General features: G+C 42.5%; 1 protein-coding gene across 1 annotated transcript in view; it reads right to left on the reverse strand.

Annotated features, from left to right (window-relative positions):
* The window catches only part of LOC137340240 (protein CC2D2B-like), a 198,174-nt gene that overhangs the window by 127,186 nt on the left and 47,884 nt on the right, over positions 1-23,104 (reverse strand). Inside the window, exons 7-10 of the mRNA XM_068002662.1 lie at positions 17,979-18,116; positions 9,686-9,895; positions 4,844-4,941; positions 1,395-1,535 (exon numbers count right to left, since the gene is read on the reverse strand). Coding sequence (XP_067858763.1) covers positions 1,395-1,535; positions 4,844-4,941; positions 9,686-9,895; positions 17,979-18,116 — 587 coding nt within the window. The remainder of the gene's footprint in view (positions 1-1,394; positions 1,536-4,843; positions 4,942-9,685; positions 9,896-17,978; positions 18,117-23,104) is intronic.

The raw sequence follows: 23,104 nt of genomic DNA on the forward strand, positions 1-23,104 counted from the left end.
AAAAAGAGGCTTGAGCCAAATAGCTGGGGATAGGCCAGGTTATGATTCAAGGTCGACTCAGGAGCAGGCTTGATGATTGTTCTTCTCACCCTACCCCCTACACTGCTACTACATCATAGAGCCCCTCTCCAGAATTATTACAACCTAGGATTCCAACCCTCCTCCCCCCACTCCCCATAGTAATACACCTGGATCACTCTCCACAGTGCTGCCAATTGCAGAACCCACTGCTGGAAGATCCTAGAATCCAACCCTTAGTATTGCCAGATCCTGGGGTCCATCCCCCCTTGCATTGCCAGATTTTAGAACCCTCCCCACTCCAACAATGCTGACAGATCCCTGGACATATGCCCCCCGGCAAACTCCACATTCCCCATCCACTATGCTGCCAAACGCCATTTTCCCCACCCCCAATGCTGTCAAACCTCAGGACCCTCTCCTCAGTGGTGTCAAACTCCAGGAACACATGTGCATTGCTCCCTAACCTCCGAACACCCACTCCAGTGCTGCTAAACCCAGGTCTCCATGTCAGTGCTGCAAAACCCCCAAGACCCACATCCCAGTACTGCCAAACCCTGGACCACTCCTTAGTGTTATCATAGATCAGTAACCCCCAGTGCTGCTTTGCTCCAGGACCCTCCCTCACCAGTGCTGCTAATCCTAAAGTATCTACCTCTAACTTGGTGCATGTTGCCTGCCATCTTGCTGTGTATACACTGTATTTATTGAATTCAGGGGAAAAATTTATTTGGTTATCTACCTGCACTGGGCAAGGATAACACTATTTTCCAAATACCAATCAGGAAACATTTACATGACTGTTTCTGTAGAGATCTCTTGCAAGCATCTTTCCAAATGCTTAAAAACAACCAATGGGGAGGGGTTAAAAGGCCTCCTTGTGGCTTATCGTTCGTTGCTCAAACACATCAACAGGCACTGTGTGAAGATGTGCTCCAGCAGTGGCAGACATGAAGCAATCGAGTAAAAGTCACATCATCTGCATTTCTGGACCATCGTGTAGCTGTAGTTGCAAGCAATGCCTCAGAAACCAATTGGCTCAGTAGTTAGCCATCACTGCCATTCCTCTAGCTCAAGAACCACTGAGGTGTACAATGTCCTCAGAAGTACACACATTGTAAGGGGGGGAACACAACAGGAAAACATATTAAATAATTTATTATTAAAATTTTAGCTAATGAATTAAAAACTGCAACTCAAAATATTAATTACTACAAGTTGACTTCTACAAGTTAAACTTATTTGCACAAAATGAATTCAATAAGTGCACAATGTAATGATAAAACCTAATCAAACCCAGCCCTTCAATAAACTTGTTAATATAATTTTTCAATGGAAAGACAGTAATTATAATTGGTGTAATAAAATAAACTTACTCTTGCACTTGCAGCCTTATTGGTGTGCAGGTGCACTTTTGAAATTTCCGCAAAGATTTTATCTGTTTCCAGACCTTCAAAATGTTTGTCAGCAGAGTATGATCTTTCTCCTTTTCAACATTCAGGAGTCTCTTTGTTTCCCTAAAATGCATAAGATTGAGATTTGAGTATTGGAATCTAGTCAGGCATCAGTTCCCAACCTGTGATTTGCAAACTCCTGGGGGATTGTGAGCAGCTGTTGGGAGGCAGCCCCTCCATTTCTTCCTTAATGCACTCCTGGTTGTGTTGCTAATTTCTTCATGGTTTTTCTCTCTCGTTCTTGGATTATTTCTCACCTTGAAATAGATAAATTAAAAACGATGCAATTGAAAAACATTGGGGTCTAAATTCCTTAGTGTCCTAAATGGGGCACAATTTTGGCTGCATGCAACATTGTGTAGCCGGAATGGAGAGGCCTGAGGACTCAACTCATTCTGAGGTCTCATCAAAATAATTCAGACAAGCTGCAGGCGTCAATCAGGCACCCTGATGCAGCTCGCCTGTCGGAGCCTTACCAATTATTTTTTTTATTAATTCATGGGATGTGGGCATCGCTTGTAAGGCCAGCATTTATTGCCCGTTCCTAACTGCCCTTGAGAAGGCGGTGGTGAGCCACCTTCTTGAACCGCTGCAGTCCATGTGGTGAAGGTACTCCCACAATGCTGTTTGGTACGGAGTTCCAGGATTTTGACCCAGCGACGATGAAGGAACGGCAATATATTTCCAAGTCAGGATGGTGTGTGACTTGGAGGGGAACATGCAGGTGGTGGTGTTCCTATGTGCCTGCTGCCCTTGTCCTTCTAGGTGGTAGAGGTTGCGGGTTTGGGAGGTGCTGTTGAAGAAGCCTTGGCGAGTTGCTGCAGTGCATCTTGTAGATGGTACATGCAGCAGCCGCGGTGCACCTGTGGTGGAGGGAATGAATGTTTAAGGTGGTGCATGGGGTGCCAATCAAGTGGGCTGCTTTGTCCTGGATGGTGTCAAGCTTTTTGAGTGTTGTTGGAGCTGCACTCATCCAGGCAAGTGGAGAGCAATCCATCACACTCCTGACTTGTGCCTTGTAGATGGTGGAAAGGCTTTGGGGGGGTCAGGAGGTGAGTCACTCGCCACAGAATACCTAGCCTCTGACCTGCCCTTGTAGCTACAGTATTTATGTGGTTGGTCCAGTTAGGTTCCTGGTCAATGGTGACCCCCAGGATTTTGATGGTGGGGGATTTGGCAATGGTAATGCCATTGAATGTAAAGGGAAGGTGGTTAATCTCTCTCTTGTTGGAGATGGTCATTGCCTGACACTTGTCTGGCGTGAATATTATTTGCCATTTATCAGCCCAAGCCTGTTGTCCAGGTCTTGCTGCATGCAGGGTTGCGAATGGAACTGAACACTGTGCAATCATCAGCAAACATCCCCATTACTGACCTTATGATGGAGGGAAGGTCATTGATGAAGCAGCTGAAGATGGTTGGGCCTCAGACATTGCCCTGAGGAACGCCTGCAGCGATGTCTTGGGGCTGAGATGATTGGCCTCCAACAACCACTACCATCTTCCTTTGGGCTAAGTATGATTCCAGCCACTGGAGAGTTTTCCCCCTGATCCCCATTGACTTCAATTTTACTAGGGCTCCTTGATGCCACACTCGATCAAATGCTGCCTTGATGTCAAGGGCAGTCACTCTCACCTCACCTCTGGAATTCAGCTCTTTTGTCCATGTTTGGACCAAGGCTGTAATGAGGTCTGGACCAAGTGGTCCTGGTGGAACCCAAATCGAGCATCGGTGAGCAGGTTATTGGTGAGTAAGTGCCGCTTGATAGCATGTCAACGACACCTTCCATCACTTTACTGATGATTGAGAGTAGACTGATGGGGCGGTAATTGGCTGGATTGGATTTGTCCTGCTTTTTGTGGTCAGAACATACCTGGGCAATTTTCCTCTTTGTCAGATAGATGCCAGTATTGTAGCTGTACTGGAACAGCTTGGCTAGAGGCATGGCTAGTTCTACAGCACAAGTCTTCAGCACTACAGCTGGGATGTTGTCAATGCCCATAGCCTTTGCTGTATCCAGTGCACTCAGCCGTTTCTTGATATCATGTGGAGTGAATCGAATTGGCTGAAGATTGGCTTCTATGATGGTGGGACTCTCCGAAGGAAGCCGAGATGGATCATCCACTCGGCACTTCTGTCTGAAGATGATTGCAAACACTTCAACCTTGTCTTTTGCACTTACGTACTGGGTTCTTCCATCATTGAGGATGGGGATGTTCACGGAGCCTCCTCCTCCCGTTAGTTGTTTAATTGCCCACCACCATTCACAACTGGATGTGGCAGGACTGCAGAGCTTTGATCTGATCCGTTGGTTGTGGGATCGCTTAGCTCTGTCTATAGCATGCTGTTTCCGCTATTCAGCATGCATGTAGTCCTGTGTTGTAGCTTCACCGGGTTGGCACTTCATTTTTAGGTACGCCCGGTGTTATTCCTAGCATGCTCTTCTACACTCATTGAACCAGGGTTGATCCCCTGGCTTGTTGGTAACGGCAGAGTGAGGGATATTTGCCCCATGCTAAGGCCCAGAGGTAAGTCTGGAAAGTGGGGGGGAAATCGGGAGTGGGGCAATGGCAAGCTGACAGCATTGAAGAGGTGTTCAAAATATGATGGGTCTGACAAACTACATTGGGGAGAACATTTCTGCTGGTCAATGAGTCAGTACCTACAGGGCATAAATTTATCATTACCAAAGAAACTGAGGTTTTTTGATCCACAGGGTAGCTAGAACATGGAATTGGTGGAAGCAAAATCTACCAAAGCTTTTTAAAGGGAAGTGGATAAATACATTTTGAAAAAGAAAAATTTAATAGAGCGGGAAAATAGAACTAAGATGATAACTGCTTTAGAGAGTAGGCACAGGTGCAATGGACTAAAGGGCCTCCTTTTGTGCTGTATAATTCTATAATTCAAGCTGTCATTTTGTTCTAGGAGTGGACTCTCTGCCACATGCCGATCCCACATTACTTTCTGCCAACAAAGTGAGAGCTTCAGGTAAGGTAGGAAACAGGAATTGCAGCAAGAAGTCATAGAGAACCAAGATAAGCAGTCAAGAACCATGAGTGAGTGAAGAACAACTGCCAGGAGTATGTCAGATGACAGGGGAGAGCACTACAGGAGGAAGTAGAGTGCCTCAAGGAATCAATTCAATCTGATGGTATCTGGTTTCAAAAGCATGTGAGAATTTGATAGAAATTACATAGAAAATAATGTGACGATTGGCTCAATAACTTCAAGGTTATTATGAACATGTTCAGAAATACTATGAACATACCTGTAGCTGATGAAGGGTAATAAAAGCAGAAGTGAACATCTAAAAAAGCCTCCATAAGGAAGCACCAGTGTGAAGAACAAAAACTATTTTGTATACATACCTCATTTGCTTCTTTAAATCTTCAATTCTACTGAGATTTATAGAAATTATTTCCAAGCGTCTTTCTAAGTTCTTAATAGCATTATTTAATGTTTGAAGCTATGGAAAAACACAGTTGCATAAAATGCATGTATCTCTAAATTAATTATTACATGGCTTGTCAAAACATATACCATTCTCATCTTACATGCTTTAAATCTGTGAATCTATCAGTTATGGAAACAAATTTCCTCACCACTTATGAGGTAAATACAGGTCTGCTCTATGTATTTGGAGTTTACAGTGAAGTCACTGTTACCGTTTTATCCAACACAGTTATCTTGTGTTCATAACAAAAAGACAGACCAAATCTCCTTCCAACCAAAGCCAGTGGCCTTATATTTCCTATAGAGTTTGTTACACAACAAGTCTTTTGGATAAAACTGTCATGGAAGGTTATAATACAATGCTCTGCATGGGTGAGGTGATTCTTAGCCAAACACATGATGCCGGTGGGAAGAGTGTGGGAAGGGGGGGAGATTTGTGGGTGCGAAACCCAGAAGGGAAGTAGGTGGGTTGCAATCTCTTAATGAGGCCAATCAATGCCTCTTCCGGGTCTTGTGCTCGGCAGCCTGATTGACAGGCTGGCTGCCGACAGGAACTGCACATCCGAGAAAGGAGGGGGGTGGGGAACAAAGATCGAGGGGGAGGCATCGGACATCGTTGGGGGGGGGGGGGGTCCAGGTGACATCGTTTTTAAGTATGTTTATTAACTTTTTTTTCAATTGAAAATGTAATTTAGTTTAATTTATTTTGTGTATTTTTCCTTCATCCGGCCCTTCCTGCCTGCTTTCACCAGCCATGGGAAAGCAGCCCAGGTAAGGTTTAAATCATTTCAAGTGTCCAATACACAATATATAAAGCACCTTAAATTGAGGTACATTGCCCTTTAATTATCAGCCTGCCGGATTTAATTGGGGGCGGGACTTCCTGGTGACTGAAGTGCGCATGCACACATATTTGCAGGAGTCTCATTCAAAAATGGGTTGGTTCCAGCCGGGATGTCTGCCTGCTCCCAAAAACATCGATTTTGATTGCCCCCCAACCCACCGGTTTTTCTCTTTTAAATCCTGCCCATGAGGTGTGATTTTAACCTAACCCCACTGGTGGGAAACTGATGGAATTGGATCAGCTGACCATTTTGCACCCCACCCAATTTTACTTTCCATTGAAGTCACCTCCTCAGTCCACTTGGCTCAAAGAGAATGTAATATGTGGGAAATCAGAGTGGACAACCATGATGTTACAGTACATCAGTGCATTCATATGCAGTGTCATGCAGTTAATTAAATCGTGTCCACCGGTGGCCAATCTGACCCAGTCAGTTTCCTGTCAGACGAGTTAGGTTAAAATTACTCCCATGGAGTCTCGATCCTAATCTTTCTGCCCCCTGCCAATTTTTTGGGAAATCTCAGCTTTCCCCACCTCTGAACACCTCATCCCATTTCTCAAGGACTGGTCCCATAAGGACAGAATATAGCACCCACTATGACTCATCCAGGACTGGATGTCAGACGAGCAGTCTGACATCACCGATGCAGTGGAGGGGTCGAGAGAGGTGGTGGTGATGTAGAGCTGGGTGTCATCATTGTACATGTGGAACTGGCATTGTGTTTTGGATGATTTCACCAAGTAGATGAGACATAGGAGGGGGCAAAGAACAGATTGTTGCGGGGGGGCTCCAGAAGTAACATGAAGAGATGCAGGAGATTCTTTGGCTACGACTGGATAGGTAAGGGTGAAACAAGGCGAGGGCAGTCCCATTCAGCTGGAAAATGGAGGAGAGGGGTTGGAGGAGGATGGTGTGGTGAACTGTGTAAAAAGCTGCAGGCAGGTCGAGAAGGATGAGGGGGGATAGTACATCACAGTCACAGTCTCATAGGATGTCATTTTTTACATTGATTAGGGCTGTTACAGTGCTGTGGCAGGGGCAGAAATGTGAATGGAGAGGTTTAAACATGGAGTTGCGGGAAAGGTGGCCACAGATTTGGGAGACGACAATAGCTGCAACATGTATGGGTTTTCATAAGGCATTCAATAAGCTATCCCACAAGAGAATCAGTTGCATAATATGAGAGGTAATGTAGCAGCATGGATAGAAAGTTAGTTGATGAACTGGATTCATAGGTTTTGGGTTATTGGGTGTTCCTTGGATTGGAGAATGGTTAAAAGTGGTATCAGAGGTCAATTGATGAATTAACTTTTGTCACAATATATATATAGATGACTTGGACTTAGGCATAGCAACCACAATATTGAAATTTGTTGATGACACAAAAGTAGAGAGCTTGTCAGGCAGCAAGGAAAAAAAACTTCAGAAGACTTTGCTGAATTGGCAAACAGATGGAAAAATGCAATTTAATGCAAAGAATTATGTGGTAATGCATTATTGAAGGGAAAACTCAATGGAAAAATGCTGACATGTATGGTGGAACAGAGAAATCATGGGGTTCAAATACATACTTATTTGAAATTGTAAGTGCATGTAAATAAAGACATAAAAAAGACCAACAGCATTTAGGAGCACAGTATACAAAAGCAAAGAAGTAATGATTAATTTGTGCAAGGCAATGGTTAGGCCACGGGTACAGTGCTCTGTGCAACTTTGGGCATCCTGGTGTAGATAGGACATTAAAGCATAGGTTCACCAAGATGATACCAGAGATGAGAAACTATTGTTACGAGGAGACACTTCTGATATTGGACTATGTCTACTGGAGCGAGAAGGCTGAGAGGAGATTTAATATAAGTTTTTAAATTATGAAGGGTCTTGATAGGGTGAATAGAGAAAGACTGTGCTAAGGGAGTCCAAGGGGTTATTTAATTTCCTACTTTTTCTCAGGATTCAGGCGATGCTGGCAAAGCAACAATTATTGTCCATTGTTAGTTCCTTAAGGGATTGGTGGGTCTTTTGCTTAAACTATTGCAATCTTTGTGATGATGGTGCTTCTACAATAGTGTTGGGAGGGAATTCCAGGATATTAACCTAATCATGGTGAGGAACGGTGATATATGTCCAAATCAGGATTGTGTGTGACTTGGAGGGAACTTGGAGATAGTGGTGTTCCCATAACATTGTAGCTCTTGTTCTTCTAGGTAGTAGAGGATGCAAGGGAGAGAGATGCTGTTGAAGTAACCTTGGTGAGTTGCTGCACTGCATCCTGATGATGATCATACATATTACAGCCACAGTGCATCAGCGGTGGAGGGGATGGATATTGAATCCTGTGGCAAGGGAACCAATCAAGCAATCTGCACTGTCCTGGATGGTGTCAACCTTCTTGATTGTTGTTGTGGCTGCACCCATCCAGACAAGTAATGAGAATTCCATCACACTCCTGACTTGAGCCTTGTAGATGGTGAGGAGGCTTTAAGGGGTCAGGAGGTGAGCCGCACGTTGCATGTACCCAGCCTCTGCCCTTCTCTTGTAGCCACACCGTTGATATGGTTGGTCCAGTAAAGGTTCTGGTCACTGGTGACCAACAAGATGGCAGGAGATTCAGCGCTGCTGCTGTTGTTGAAGGTCAAGAGGAGATGGCTGGGCTTTCTCTTGTTTGAGATTACCTGGCACTTATAGGACACAAATGTTAGCCTGGATGCTATCCAAGTCCTGCTGTAGGCTGGCATGGGCTACTTCATTATTGGAGAAGTTGTGAATGCAACTGAGCAATTTGGAATTAAAACAGTCTGACTCCTGTCCTTATAATGGAGGGAAGGTTACTGCTGAAGTTGTTTAGGCCAAGGACTCTTCCCTGAGGAACTCCTCCAGTGATGTTCTGGGCCTGTGATGACCGGCCTCCGGCAACCACAACCATCTTCCTTTGCATTAGGTATGAGTCCAGCCACTGAAGGATCTCCCTATTGTTGACAGCGAGTCTCACTTGCACTATCATAACCCTTCTGAAATATTCTTATTTCCTCTCTTTGGGCATGACTTCCATCAAGTTACTGGATCAATTTGGGTTAACAATACTCTCTCGTGAAACAATTCAAACAAAAATGGCCAACAGCCGAAAACGTTCTTGGATAGTATTAAGAGCAATGGAATATAATTAACATGCTGCTTTAGTCATATTTAGCAATACAAGAAAATTGATGGTTGGACCTAGTGTGAGATAATTGACAGTCTTTCTCATTGCTTCCTTGGCACTTTTCTTCAAATCAAACACCTACTTCCATACATCCTTCCAGGTCTGTCGAGTGGCAGACATTGTGTCAACCTCAAGCAATCACCTCCTATGTCTGCTGGACACATTGTTTATTTGCTGTCTGCTTTTCAGAATTGTACAGGTAATTTCACTATCCTTCACACTGTCTATATCAGAAAGGCCACCTCCATTAAGTGGGCCATTCTATGTCTTGGTCTCTCCATCCACACTGCAATTGGTGCACTTCATATTTAGATTGACGCATGTTGCATTCTTTATAGTGCTTACATGCCTATTAGAGTGGTTTATAGCAAATCAGTATTACTGGAGGTGTGTCCCAATTGGCTGTTTATTTGTGCCTTTGTTGTAGTATATCCAGCTTCCAGGAAATCTGCTGAGTAAACTTGTGAGTTGCTATGATAGTGCTAAAAATGGGAGGAAAATGTAGTTTTCACATAATACACAACTTGTTAATAACAAATGAAGCCTCTTAGAAAGGTAAGAATGACTTTTATTACTAGGGTCTCAGGATTTTTCCTAAAAATGTTCCCATAATTATAAAATGCATTAGGTTACAGTCCTTCTTGTTATTTTCAATGTTCTGCTGGAAGAAATATTAAATAATTCTTAATTAGTTCCATAACATGGCCACTTACTTTTTCTATCAGGAGCTGGCTGACATTTTTTTCTTGCCTCTGTTGATAATTGTCGTAAAGCTGCATAAGCTTCTCTGCCAGAACATGTTCTCTGCTATATAAAGGATGGTGAACAAAACGCAAATTTGCAATATTGATATCCAGCTGGTAGATTTCAGAAATCTCCCTAAAATGACTGGTAATATCATTTGCTAGCTTGCTCACTATTGCCTATAAAAACATAAGAACACAAAATAGAATAAACTGACGTCTCAGGAATGCTAACATAAAAGTAATCAGTTATCATATTAAAGAATGGTTCAATAGGGCATAAAATAATTAAAATGTCAATAATCTAAGTGTTAAGGAGAAGTCGCCTGTAATTTGTGAAGTGTTAGCTTGGTTAAGTTTGTAGCACTGTTGCCTGATTTGAAAAGTTGTTTGTTCAAGCCCTACTCTAAGGGATAGATTTTAACTATAGGGCGGCCAAGCAGCGGAGTGCAATGGGCCGCTGCCTGATCCTGCCAGGAGGCCCAGTCCATTTTTAAGTTGCGAGCGCAAAATGGATGGTCTTCTGCAGCTCATCAGCTCTCAGCTGACGCAGCATTGGGAGGCCCGTAGGCTGACCCAGCCAACAGGGAGGTTGGTACGGGTATAGGGGGTGCCAATCGTGGAAGGGGGGCAGCAGTGTCCCACCTTATTCTTCTGGAGTTTGGAGGAGCACTCCTGCTCTTCATGGCCACCATAAAAATAATTTTAAACTTATATTTTGATGCCTCTTCTGCTATACTGCCCAGTAAAACTGGAAGGAATATTCACAGTGCACATTCCGCCCAGTTTTCCATCAAAACTGCAACTGGGGTCCTATGTGTGTCATAAGATCCTGATTTGCATATTAAAAGGGCCTACTGCCTGAAACAGGCAAGTGCTCCAGCCACCCAGCGGAAGGCACCTTTGAGGATGGCAATGGCTGGATCGACTTTGTAAACAGTGCAGAAAGCCATTTTCGGGCCGCTACTGCCCCATATATACTGGGTGGCCATAAGTTAACATCTACCACTAGGACTTTAGCACATAATATGAGCTTGACACTTTAATGCAATACTGAGAGGATGCTGCATTGTTGGAGGTGCCATCTTTTGAATAACACGTTAAACTGAGGTCCCGTCTACCTGTTCAGGTGGATGTAAAAGATCCGGTGGTTGAAATTCCTCAGCCGTTCTGGCTAACTCCTGCTGTAACTTCAGCAGGAGCCCACCAGGCTGACCGTAAACTTTCTCAAGACTCAGATACGCCAGGTCCTAGTCATTATATAAGGGGCAGGCCTCTTTAGGTCAGGAGTTCCTGCGCCACAGACATCAGTTGAGACCTGGCAGAAGTGGAGCCCCCCTGATGGCCCAGCCTGAGTTTGGAGCCTGAAGTCCTGAAGATCAGGGGCTCAAAATATTTTTTTTCCATTTTTAAAAGAACCCAGCATCCCCCAATTCCAGCAAGCTTCAAGTGGTATTTCTTGCCTCTTCGGTGGTGGGGGCAGTGCTGCAGATACGCCCCAATCTGTCAATGGTCCGCTTCTCCTGGCCCCTCCCCATCATCCACAAATATTGATAGGGTCAGTGGCGATGTCATCGGCTAGTGCGAACACAACATTACCGCAGGGATTGTGTCCCTTAGAAATAATCAGGCCCCATGTCAAAATTCTGCAAATCCCTATGTAACACCGTCACGAGGGCATCATCAGTGGAAGGACTGCATCAAGAAGAGGAGAAGGACCGCCATCACTTTGTCAGGGTAACTTGGATACACAATAAATGTGCCCTTGCCAGCACATCCTGACAGCAAATAAAAAAATTCAAAAGAAAAGCAGGGAGGTTCTCCTGTGTCCTGGCCAATATTCCTCCCTCCCTTACATTGTGAAAAAAACAAACTTCCTGGACAGTCATCTCATTTGCTGTATTTGAGCTTTGGATGTTGCATTTACCGACATAATAAGTGGCTAACTTCACTTCAAAAGTAATTCAGTGGACATGAAACATTGTGGGTAAGCACATGATCATAACGTGCTTGTCACAATTTTGTGGGCTTTGCGCTGGATATTCTCTTGGGTGCATGTTACCGGTCACTCCCAAAAGCGGATCAAGTGTCCCTTACAGTCTAGAATACATCTTTACTGCCCAATAACAAGCTAAATGATAGTGTGACCCTTGTGGGTACTGTCTACGGTAGTCTCACATGTGCCACCATGTACATTTTCCTGTCTTTTCAGAAGGTGGAATGGAAAGCAATCTAATGAGCTGAGGCGCGATTGTAAACCAACAAACTGGTTTATTTCACATAAAATACATTAATGTACAGAATACCATTTTCATAGTAAAATCTTACAAATTCCTAGTTCCATCAAAAATAATAAAAATAAAACTCTTGCCGTGCTAGTTGAAAATTCACTTTCAAGCCAGCTAAATCAAATCTAAGGTGAAAGAGAGAGAGAGAGACAGAGCACCCTTAACTCTCTGCATGGGGCTAGGGCTGCTGAGCTGTTAATCAAAGTTACCACTCTGACTAAACGTCCCCCAACTTTATTAAAGGATCATCCAGCACTATTTAGTGAAGCCTCTTGCTAAGCACATTGAATAGAACCCATTTTGACTGTTTAGGTGTTGTAAGGAATTCATTTAATCATAATGCGAAAAATGCTTAGAATTATATCCAACCATCCCCATTGTCTCAAAGCTAGAGGAACATGTAAAATTAACACTTATCGCTGTCCTATCTCTCTGTGGGTAGCTCATTTATCACTTCAGATCACTGTAGTTCCATGTCTCCTGGTTCATGTTCAGTCAAAAAATGCTGCATTCAATACACAAGAATTAGTATAAATTGAAAAAATTCTGCTCCAACAATGTTGCTGATACCCAAAATGTTACAGCCCTATGTAAATGCAACAGTCCTATATAAATGCAATTTATTTCTTTTGGCCTTCTGTCTCAATCAAAAAATGGAAACATTACCTGTTACTTCCTTAAATATTGAAAATTTTAATTTAAAAGATAAACAAAATAGCTATTGGAGTCTTCAATGCAGATCACACCAGGCTTAACGATGCTCAGTGTTAGGTACAGAATTACAGCCTAAGCGCCAGTCTGAATCAGGCGATAAGACATACATAGGACCTTGATGGCAATTTAACCACTGACTGATAAGACCCATCTGCCGCAGGTGTCCCACTCACTGAAACCTGGTCTGCAGGAAGAAGCAGCTCAGTAAGGTAAGTGTGAAACTTTCATTTGTAAGGTCAGGAAGAGCAGGAGTGCTCCTCTGGGCCCCACAAGAAAAGTCTGAGCTTCTGCTGTCCCGGGCTCCACCCTTCCCATCTGCAATAACTTGCAGAAACCCCCTTCCCCAACTTACCTGAGTGCCATGGGCAGCAACTGAGCCGCACAATCTTCAACTTCTGGCAGTCAGCCAACTGCCTCTTTCCATTCATTGCGGGTGGGCAGCTGGTCGGTGGGATGTAAATGAGGCCCAGCCGTTAAAATCACCTTCCCGCCCAGGAGTTAATTTTCCCATTTTTGGGTCTACGTTAGATATTCTTCGTGTTCACTGTCACCATACGTGCAGCAAAGATTCACTGGAATGATCCCGGGAATAAAAGATTTTATTATGATGAAAGACTAGAAAACCTGGAACTTTTTCAGAGAAAATCAAAAGGGATCCAATTAATGGATAGAAAATTGTGCAGGCTGCAAATGGGGCGTCCTGTTCTTTGTGCGTGAATTCCAAATATATGCTGCTATTGCACGAAGCTCTGCACTGGGAATGCTATCATGGAAAATTCATCCTAAGGTCATTTGGGGAATAGCATTGATGGGGTGTGAGACAAAGAGGGACAAGTTGCTGAATAACAGGTGGAAGTAGAGATGAGAGAAGAAGAGGTGCAAAGATAGGCCGATAGATTGAGTGCTCTGGTCTGAACAGCAGCCAATATATGCACACAAGTGGTCACTGAGGAGGAGCTTATTTTACAAGAACAAGTTAAAGAAACAAGCTAATTACTAAGTTCCTCCTTTGAATCACCTAGCTTTGATTTCCTGTGGCTAAAAATATCTCTCCCTCACTACTAAGCTCACCTGCCATCCCTATTGCTCTGCCTGTTAACACCGATAACTTTTTAGAATTTTTCCAATTTTTTTGAGCAAAATCGAATTCATCAATTCTAATTTCCCCTCTGCTGAAAGTAAAATTCTTGGCAACTTCAGTGTCCACCATCAGTAATGGCTCCTCTTCTACATATCAGGCCAGCACTAATACAGAGTCCTTTGCTATCCTGAAGGAACTCAAACTCTTCAATCAGCCTATCCACATCCCTATCAGTAATTCAGTTAATGCCCTAGACTTTTTAGTTACCTCCAAATGCAACCCTTACAGTATAAAGTAGATAATTTAGTCCTAACGTACTGCTGCTGGGACTGGATTACAGCAGAAGCACTGGCAGGGGAGTTGACCTTGTGTAATTTTGAGAGGTCGTTTCATTAAAAATATTTGAACATGTTCCCTAGGCACACTGAAGGAGATGATCAAAAAAATTGAAAATATCTTTTTTTTTAAAGTACTAAAAATACTGGCTTGCAACAAAAAATTAAAAAAGAGAGCCTGTTCCCACTTGAAGAGTTCCATTGCACAGAGATTCCTTTGTGCTAATTCAAAATAGGTTTTGAAGGCAAAAAGTGCAATCCTGTTACAAAGTTGGGAAATTGTGCCAGCTAGTCATTTAAATATTTTGCAAACATTCTGGAGCCATAATGAGATAAAAGGGCTAATATTTAGAGATTCCCAGTATGGATCCTTGGTAGCCGCGAGCACAAGTCAAAGATAGGACTAGATTATATTTGTAAAGAATGTCCTTCGATTGTTCCATTCTGTTAAACTATTTATAAGACATCAAGTTTTACCCCGTCAAATTTGGAGATCCTTTTGCTCTTTGGACTCAGTGCTGGAACTCTCAATGATCACTTTCATAATTTTCAAGATGTACACGAACTCTTACCACAGCAACAAAACAAAAGACTTGTATTTATATAATGCCTTTCACGACCTCAGGATGTCCCAAAGAGCTTTACAGCCAATGAAGTACTTTTGAAGTGTAGTCACTTTTGTAATGTAACATGGCAGCCAATTTGCGCACAGCAAGGTCCCACAAACAGCAATGTGATAATGACCAAATATTCTGTTTTAGCGTGGTTGAGGGATAAATATTGGCCAGGACACCGGTGAGAACTACCCTGTTCTTCTTTGAATTATTCCATGAGATCTTTTATGGCCACCTGGTGAGAATGCAGACCGGACTTTCGTTTAACATCTCATCCGAAAGACTCCTTCAGTGCTGCACTGGAATGTCAGCCTAGATTTTGTGCTCAAGTCTCTGGAGTGCGGCTTGAACCCATAACCTTCTGACTCAAAATCAGCATTCCCCAAACAGCTTCAAATCCTCTCCCCCCACCACCACCCCCCTCCCCCAAACCTCCACACCCTCCACCAGTGTAGACAAAGGAGCTCCAAAATATGCCTACAAGGAGAATCCCCTCACTCCCCACAGTGCAGGAGGAAGTGCTCCCACTGCACTTAAAAAAAAACTGTCTCTCACCTGAGGAAGTGAGCACTGATAAGCCCACGTGCTCGCTCCCAACAACCCCACCTGCAGTTTCTGCTGAATGGACCACAATGAGATTACTGCTCCCACAAACAACAGGATATCTGCTACCCCAAATGGCCCCTTCAAATACCTGACCACATGCCCTCACATAACTGGGGATAACTGACCCTGCCCCCATCCCCAAGCAAAGTTCTCCCCAGGAAAAGAGCACCGTAAAGGGCATCGCCAGCCAGGACCAAGGTGGTCTTTGCTACCCACAGGTGGTCACACTGCAACACTCCAAACCACACAACCAAGAAGGAGCACCTCTTCTCAGTATCGAAGCACCCCAAATGGCAGGTCATGCTCATCATCGGTAGCTGTCGTAAACCCTTCATCCTGGACAGCATGCCAATGGCCCACCCAAATGACTCCCCTTGAGACTTGGAAGATTCTAGTTCCACCAAACACACCATTGCCAACAGCAGCCCTAAGCTTCCCTTCCATGACAAAAATAGGTCTATACCCTTCATCCAGAGTACTGTCAGATATCTTTTTGCCTTGTACAAAGAGTGCATCTAACATTAAATGGTGCACACAGAATGTTGACCCCCATGCCCAAACATCTGCAGCAGCCAGGAGCCTGTGTGATGCTTATTAGTCAAGGGGCTATTATTGTCCTGAGCAAGGAACCAGGCAAACCTACACCTCCAGGGCTATTATATCTCAAATTTTCCAGATTTACATAGAATTATATAGAAATTACAAAGAAATGGGCCAATCAGCCCCAGCAGTCCAATGTTGGTGTTTACCCTCCACATGAGCAGTAATCTTAATCTGATTTGCCTGCTCTCTTCCCACATCACTTTACTTCCCTTTCAACCACCTATCTAACCCAAACTTAAATAATGACATGGTCTCCGTTTCAATAACTAACTCTGGTAGTGCATTTACAGCTTCACAGCCCTCTGTGTAAAAAGATTTCTCCTGCCTGCTGTCCTAAATTTCTTACAATTAATCATATATATGGCTTGATGTTCTAGACCTCTCAATCACTGGGAACAGTCTTTCTATCTACCCTGCCCAGAACTCCTCTGGAAATGCAACACCTTCAACAGTATTAAGCTTATTCTCTGAAATCATTTTCATTGAATACAGAACGCTACCATGACAGACTTGAAAATTTTAGCAGATGGTACCCACCCCACCCACTCTAAGGCTCCAGACATGGCCAGATCCTTGCGAGGAATGAGAGAAACATACCCACATACACCACTCAGACTAAGGATCCTCCACTTTCTTACCCTGTATTAACCCCCACATCAAGCGGGAAAAAAATTCTGACTTACTTAAAGCCAGAATGGATAGACTTGGCATTCCTACAAGAAACCCAACTCAGCTCTTTAGAACACACCAGACTTACGAGAGACTGGGTGGGCCAATAGTAGCCATCTCGGCCAAGAGCAGCAAGGGATGCCCTCACAGTGCTCCCATGCATTACAAAGAGGAAGTACCCGGGGTCTTACACCCTATGACACAAATAGGACTTGATGAGTGGGATCCGCTAACACCAGCAGATGGTCCACTGAACCAGAATTTGTATATCCTACAGCCAGCCAATCGGACCCAGGTGCTGAGGAGTGAATCCTCTTGGTATGGCTTATGTCTTTTCCTTTACTCTGGAGACAACCATCCCGAGAGAGGATGGCCACTCCATTCCAGTAAAAGGCCAAATAGTGAGAAAATTCATGACTATGCATAATGCGTGTGCCCCAAATGAGGACTCACATGCATTTTCCACATTAGCATGCCTCACGTTCACCCTACATATGGAAGGCACGGTGATTATGGGTAGGGACCTAAACTGTGTCCTTCTCCCCTCTATGGGACAAACTCCCAGTAGAACAAGTAGCCAGAACTATCCTAGAGCAATGTAATGACCTGGACCTACACTCCACAGAACCCCCACAAGATATACTCCAGGATAGACTACTTCTTCCAGAAGCAATCCCACTTATCCGACTACACATAAACTACCCTCTCAGCACATAACCCACCCAGTGGCAATGAGGAGCATCAACCCTAACCAACACCACCACCAGTATGCCGGACCCCTTTCCACCATCCCCAAGCTTAACCAACTGCTAAATCCCAGTGGCAAACAAGCTGCCTCAGCCCTCAACTGGCATTGTTGCCATTCGAGCCAGCCTGATGTGGCAATATGTTCCTCCTGCAGACACCCTGCAGTCAGGGCACGGAGTGTCTCCATAAATGTATAAGAACGTCCGTTCCCATAATATGTTAGATTATACATCTAAATCTACAATAAATACATAAAATATATATGTGAAAGTACCTTTAATTGCAGTAGCTTCAGAAAATATGTGAATGTACACTATGTGTATAATAGCTTCATAAAAAGTGTGTGGATGTACACCTCAATGCATAACAGCTCCTTAAATGTATTTCTTGAATATCCAGTAAAATATTTTTTAAATCTTTAATATCAAGTATTCCTTTTATCTGACTGCATTTCTTCAAAATCCAAACGTACGTTCAAATAATACATTTTAGTTTAAAAGATCATCATGTACATATTTTAAAATTAATTTTCAAAGTATTGTTTATTTTCTTTTTATGCTCTGTAAAATTACATCAGTAGCACCAGAGATGGAAATTATCACATACCTTCCTGTATACAGTCTCTAGACCTGGCTTAGGATCCTCTACGACATGATCTGATGATGGTAGTCTACAATTCCAGGATAGCTTAATTGGGTCTGGTAATGCAATCATATTCCCATCTTCCCCAAACCAGTATTTTCTCTGTCACAACATTGCAGATGTAAGGCAAAGCATTTTAGTTTCATCCTATACATTACATAATTATGACTAGGAATAATTTTCTCTAAAAGTGCTAAATAAAATCTCTATCAAATTATACACAATATTTTGAATATTAGCAATTTCAGTTATTGATTAAAAAATAGCAATGAAAAATATCTTCTGACATTTGTTGGAACCCAGTGGCCAGATTGCAAAATCAGTGACAAATTTACATAGGCAAAACTGATTTTTAAATGTGGACATTGAAATTTATAATGGCACAAAGTTGTCACAAAAAGTATGACAAAAATATGACAACAGGATGTCAAGTTGTGCAAACAGGAAATGTGCGCAGATGTAAGATTTTTAATACGATGTAGATGCAAACACAAGGGAGCAAAAATTGCTCGGAGTGGCGAACCAACAGTGCTCGCCGCTCCATAGATTTATACTAACCCACTAACTTACCCCGGTCTTTTCTTCGGGCACTTCCTCGAATAGGAAGCGGAGAAGAGACCAATGTCAGTTCAAGCGAAGCTAGGATCCAGGGAGAAGCAAGAGGAGCACACTCTCCCCTCGACCAATCAGAATGCAGCATTTTTGACACAATGCATTAACTGTCTCTGCAGGCTTGGAGCGTTAAACCAGGAAGTGAAGGGTACAACATTAATGTAAAAACAGTTATAGACAGTGAACAAAAAGGGTAAGAAATAGTTGAATTAAATAAAAGGGACAGGAGGGAAAAGTAAAAAAAGAATTTTAATGACCAAAAACTATTAAACTATGGAGTAAGGAGACTCCACATTTTTAAAAGTTAATTTTTAGTTGTTTAGCAGTCATTAAGACTTACCGCACTGTTAAAACTTAGTTTAGACCTGGTATTTTTGTGGCGTAATTAATTATTTTCCAGCTGGGCAGATAAGCAGGTTTGAACTTTTCCAATGATTTATCTGATTGCAGTGTGCGATGGCCCTTTAATTCGAAGCTGGTGAACCAGTAGGAGCAAGTTCCGGATTTTCGAGTTTCACTGCGCATGTGCGAATGCCAGGACTTGCTCCTCCATTTCGCCACTAGCAATGGTGGGCGCTGTCAAGCTCATCGTCATTTTGCAAGCAATTTCTGCCCCAAGGTCATAGCTTATTTACAACTGCATCACTCGTAGTAAAATATATTTATATATCACCTTTAACATAAAAAAAATCTTGAGGCATTTCACAGAGGCATGAGGAAAACGGACACTGAGCCACAGTAGGAGAGATTAGGAGGGAGGACCAAAAACTTGGTGAATGAGGTGAGAATTGAGTGGAGTCTTAAATGAGAGAGCGGTGCAGAGGTGGAGGAGTTTAGGGTGGAAATACTAGAAAGTGGGACCTCATCACATCCTCAGGACACCCCATGTTCTCGACAACCAATTAATTACTTCTGAAAAGTAATCACTGTTTTTGTGTCGGCAAATGCAGCAGCTTATTTGTGCACTGCAAGATCCCAAAAAACAGAAAATGAATGAATGATCAGATAATGTTTTAGGTGATTGAAGGATCAATTTTAACCAGGGCACCTCCCTCACCTTCTTTGTAGATATTTTACATCCAGCTGAAGAGGCAGACATCTCATCCAAAAGGTGACATCTCTGACAATGCAGCACTCCATCAGTACTGGAAGTGTCAGTCTGGATTATAGGCTGAAGTCTGTAGTGGAGCTTGAACTCACAACTGTTATAACTTCAGAGGTGTGAGCACTACCATCTAGGCCTACCTGATATTTAAGAGTATAAGACAAGGGACATGATGTTAAAACTAGGTTATATAACAAACTTTCAGAATGGTTCACTTTGATATAAGCACCATGGTGCATTTTACTACGTTAAATATATCATAAATGCAAGTTGTTGTCAAGGGCCCATCAACTGAAGGTAAAATTTAACCCTTCCCACCTGTTAATAGATATTTGACTCAGCCAGTAGATGCATCTGTTAAAAATTAAAAACTATTGTTTGAGCTATATAAATTAAATATTGTAAAAAAATACTTTGAGAACAGAATTACAGAAAAACCCATAACATTAGTCCTTGCATTCTAAGGCCTTTCCAGGGTGTGTATGTGAGGTAGGATGGGAAGGAAAAAGACAGCTGAACTCTGCTGAGGATTTTATAGGGTTGAAATTGATCCTGTGCGGTAGCGCAAAACAGGCACGAGCGAATCGGCAGCCCATTTTACACACCGCCCAATTTAACATTTCCATTGCCTTCAATGGAAAAGAAAATCGGGCGGGGTTTTAAACGGGTTGCCACTTTCCTATTCCCCATTTTGCACTACCACCCAAGACCATCTTCAACCCCTATGTATCTAATTCTGCATTAAGAAACTAGTGCAAATGTCTAAGTAAAGGTGATAGTGTCTCTCACCCACCATAAGAACCTCTCCGATCTTAATTGGCACTGGGGACTAACACTTTTTTTTGTCCTGACATTATTGGTATCACCATCTGTCAGACTTCTTCCTTCTGCTCTGTATAAAGACTCAGGACCAACACTATTCTTTTTGACCTATACTAAACTAAAAACAACTTACTTCAAAACTCTCTAACCATAAGGCAACAATAACAATCTGAAACAAGCCTGAGGAGGTGGTCCAGTCAGATCGTAGTGTGCGAGAGATGCGCACATTCAAAGAATTACAAAGACCCTACAAGGTAGGTAATTCCACTTCCTTGATCATTCAGCCATCCTTCACACATGGTAGGAGGCATATCAAGTAAAACCAATTTAGTTGGAATTCTTTAAACTCTGCTACCAAAATAGATTTAGCAAAAGATCGCCTTGAATGTTAGCCATATTTCAACAGCAATGTCTAGTAAACATGTGAGAGATACTCCACGTAATAGCTTTGTAAAGACTATCAATGGAAACCTAACTAAAGGTAATCAAAGAAGTAGGTGTGGAATGAATTGGATAGCCTTTAACCGGACGTCTGGAATGTTTACCAACCAAATGGTACAATAGAAAAGACATTCCATTAACCATTTCCTATATGCTCCCGGTGATTGACTTACGAATACTTTCCAATTAGCACAAGTAACTACTGAAAATTCTATAGTGCCGGGTTTGGGGAACATACCAACAAAGCACTACTCATAATGCATTCTTTTAGATAAGAAATTTCAAATCACACATTCAAAGTGTTTTGAAGAGCAAGCCTGTAGTTTATAAAGAACTACATTAAGATCCCAGTCAGCCACCAAGGAAGTCTATTTAGATGCATCTTCCAAATTGAGGCATGAAGGGCTGAGAACCCAGCTCAATCACACCAGATAGCAAGACTTCCTTACTCTTGTACTCCAACCCCCTTGCAATAAAAGCCAGCATATCATTTGCCTTCCTAATTGCTTGCTGTACCTGCACGTTAACTTTCTGTGTTTCGTGGACAAGGACATCCAAATCTTTCTGAACACCAACATTCATTAGTCCCTCACCATTTAAAAAATATTCTGTTTTTCTATTGTTTGTCCTGCCAAAGTGAATAACCTCACATTTCCCCACATTATACTCCATCTGCCACCTTCCTGCCCACTTGCTTAACCTGTCTATATCCCTTTGCAGAATCTTTGTGTCCTCCTCACAGCTTACTTTCCCACCTAGTTTTGTATTTTCAGCAAACTTGGATGCATTACACTTGGTCCCTTCACCTAAGTTGTTAATATGGATGGTAAATAGCTAAGGCCCAAGCACTGACCCATGAGGCACCCCACTAGTTACAGCCTGCCAAACTGAAAATGACCGTTTTATTTCTACTCTCTGTTATCTGTCCGTTAACCAATTCTCTATCCATTCTAATATATTACCCCCATTCCCATGAGCCCTTATCTTGCGCAACAACCTTTTGTGTGACACCTTATCAAATGCCTCTTGAAAATCCAAATATATTACATCCACTGGCTCCCCTTTATCTACCTTGCTAGTTACATCCTCAAAAAACTCTAGTAGATTTGTCAAACACAATTTCTCTTCCATAAAACCATGTTGACTCTGCCTAATCATATTATGCTTTTCTAAGTGCCCTGTTACCACTTCCTTAATAATGGATTCCAGCATTTATCCGGTGACTGATGTCAGGCTAACTGGCCTGTAGTTCCCTGTTTTCTATCTCCCTTCTTTCTTGAATACCGGTGCTACATTTGCTAGCTTCCAATTCACCAGGACCATTCTTGAATCTAGGGAATTTTGGAAGATCACAACCAATGCATCCACTGTCTCTGCAGCCACTTCTTTTAGAACCCTAGAATGTAGCCCATCAAGTCCAGGGGATTTGTCAGCTTTTAGTCCCATTAATTTCTCCAGTGCTTTTTCTTTACTAATATTAATTACTTTAAGTTCCTCACTCTCATTAGACCCATGGTTCCCCACTATTTCTGGTCTGCTTTTTGTGTCTTCTACTGTGAAGACAGATATAAAATATTTGTTTAACGTCTCTGCCATTTCCTTATTCCCCATTATAATTTCTCCTGTCGCAGCCTCTAAAGGACCCACATTTACTTTCAATACTCTCTTCCTTTTTACATACTTGTAGAAGCTCTTACAAGCTGTTTTTATATTCCTGGCTAGTTTACTCTCATATTCGATTTTCTCCCTGTTCATCAAATTGTTGGTAATCCTTTGCTGGTTTCTCTAAATCCTCAGGCTTACTGCTTTTCTTGGGAACATTATACGCCTCTTCTTTTAATCTTAACATCCTTAACTTCTTTAGTTAGCCACGGATGGATCACTTTTCCCCTGGAGTTTTTATTTCTCAATGGGATGTATGTTAGTTGAGAATTATGAAATATTTCTTTATATTTTTGCCATTGCTTATCTATGTCATACCTTTTAATCCAATTTCCTAATCTACCTTAGCCAACTCTCTCCTCATTCCTGTGTAATTGGCTTTATTTAAGTTTAAGAGTTTCTGATTTAAGTATGTCACTCTCAAACTCAATGTGAAATTCTATCATAT

This window comes from Heptranchias perlo, chromosome 21, assembly GCF_035084215.1.
Source record: "Heptranchias perlo isolate sHepPer1 chromosome 21, sHepPer1.hap1, whole genome shotgun sequence".
In the NCBI taxonomy this organism is placed as follows: Eukaryota; Metazoa; Chordata; class Chondrichthyes; order Hexanchiformes; family Hexanchidae; genus Heptranchias; species Heptranchias perlo.